The sequence below is a fragment of the Sinocyclocheilus anshuiensis genome, unplaced genomic scaffold (assembly GCF_001515605.1).
Source record: "Sinocyclocheilus anshuiensis isolate Anshui unplaced genomic scaffold, SAMN03320099.WGS_v1.1 scaffold386, whole genome shotgun sequence".
Lineage (NCBI taxonomy): Eukaryota > Metazoa > Chordata > Actinopteri > Cypriniformes > Cyprinidae > Sinocyclocheilus > Sinocyclocheilus anshuiensis.
Window position 1 is genome coordinate 226,779 of NW_015542332.1, and position 2,016 is coordinate 228,794.

The 2,016-nt window shown below is 38.1% G+C and overlaps 1 protein-coding gene across 4 annotated transcripts in view; it reads right to left on the reverse strand.

Moving 5' to 3' along the window:
• Positions 1 to 712: 712 nt before the first annotated feature.
• The window catches only part of lmo4a (LIM domain only 4a), an 18,089-nt gene continuing 16,785 nt past the window's right edge, over positions 713 to 2,016 (reverse strand). For 3 of the 4 annotated variants that reach the window (XM_016489489.1, XM_016489488.1, XM_016489492.1), the window contains 2 exons: positions 1,924 to 2,015; positions 713 to 1,720 (listed from right to left, as the gene is read on the reverse strand). In XM_016489489.1, the coding sequence (XP_016344975.1) occupies positions 1,712 to 1,720; positions 1,924 to 2,015 (101 nt within the window). In that variant the 3' untranslated portion in view covers positions 713 to 1,711. The remainder of the gene's footprint in view (positions 1,721 to 1,923; position 2,016) is intronic. The other variant, XM_016489490.1, reaches the window with a different exon arrangement.

Below are 2,016 nucleotides of genomic sequence, written 5' to 3' on the forward strand. Positions count from 1 at the left end.
ATATGACCCCTTTAAGATTATACAAACACACATAGAATTCTTCAATGTGAAAAGTCACAGCTGGCTTTTACACCCCCTTCCCAACACACACACATACACACACACCAACAGCCATAATGAGGGATACTTGGCTTCCATTTTTCTCATAAGAAACGCAAGGGAAAGGAACATTTTTTATTAATCGTAAAAGTAAATTGGAAAGGAACACCTTGTGATTGCAGGCCAAAGGTAGTTGAAAAAAGAGAGATGGGTTTAATTAGCTAATTAAATAAACAAGATATGGGGGAATTTAATGCCAAAAAGCAATTACCAGAAATGCCATAATGAGAAAACTTCTCAAACCTCAGCAAATCAGATCAGAAAAAGGCAGATTTTCAAATAGTAAATGAAATCTTGAGAGGATAGCCGGATGAAAGAAAAGGGCGGAAATATATCATTCCTTTCTGTAGCGACGTTCACAAAGATGCACAAGACCTCCCTTTAGCAAGACCCGCAGATTGAAGTCACGGCAAGAGAAAGAAAAAGTGCCAGCTCAAATGCCTTTCGTTACTCTCTATAACGATGCAGACACAAGAGTTTGTATTGAAATCTGGAGGTAACGAACCATGTTTTTGGCCAAGGACTATTGGAGAGCCGTCTCGACTTCCAATGAGTGTCCAACACACCAAGCCAAAATCATTAAATCTTGATGCACACTGAGCAGAGATGTCAAGACTGTATTTGTGATGATTATAGTTTTTTAATCAAGTACTTTTTTCTTTTACAGATATCTTATTTTTTGAACGCTCCTCCGTTTAAACAGAGGACACAAGGAAACAGGTCAACCATTGAACACGATACAACAGCACATGGGATATGTACAAGTTTACTCTCAATCTCCCTCACTCTCCCAAGTCTTGGCAGACACTGAAAAGCAGTCTCTATTAGAGAATATGCATACAGACATATAATTTATTCTACCAAACCATGGGGGAAAAAAAACATGCTGTTTCCTCTGGAGACTATGACTCTTTCAAAAAGAGCACTTCATACATCATAAACTCGAGTAGACAAAACAATACATCTTTATGTGTCTGTACTGTGCATGTGTATAATTACTTGCTAAGAAGTAAATGACAACGGAGAAAAAAACTGGACATAAAAATATTTTTTTAGGCACCAAAGATGACAAAACGTTTTCAAAAAAGATAAAATTACACTTAAAAGTGAAAAAGGCCTGTAAGCTAAAGGCAACCACCACTGAAACAAAACTGTGAGTTTTTTTATATACAGACATCATTTTGTGGGCAAGAAGTGATATCTTTCATAATCCATAGACCCATGCAGTCCAAAATGTCAGGTAACGTCCACAACATTTCTTGAGAAACTTCTCAAAAGGGATGAAAAACACCCCAGCTTTAATTAGCTGCTCTTTAATAGAGTCTAAGGCTTTCAGGGTCAGGCCATCCCAGCCATAACCAGATGAACCACATATGAGTGATCATTTTCAGATTTCTTCAATTTGATTGTGTTTCCCTCGTTAGGGGTGATTGTCTCGCAAGTGACCCACAGTACTTGCGCAGTTCTGAATTCTTCTTCTAAGGTGGCTGGATGCACGAAAGTAAAGTGGACGTCTTGGGTGTGGGTGGACATTCACAATGATAGATTGAACGGAAGATGTGAGGAAAAATACGAAGAGAAGGCACGCCGCAAATTATAAATCCTTGTTTTCTCAGCACACCTGAGTAAAAAGATCAAATAGCCAATCAGTTTATTTTCTAAATAGGAAAAATAATGCAGTATAGCAGTCTCTCTTCGTTTTTATCATGTTTTTCTATCATCTGGTACAAATTTACATTTACAACATTTGTTAAAGTTACAGCTTTAAATGCAAGTTGAGGGATATCATTGATTTCTTATCAATTTGCTGTGTTTATATCATACCTTTTGGTCGGGTAGGAGGGTGTTGCTCTGCAGGGGGGTCAGGTGACTACTGAGCAAAGCTCCACCTGGTCGGTCATGTTCACAAAAGATGGA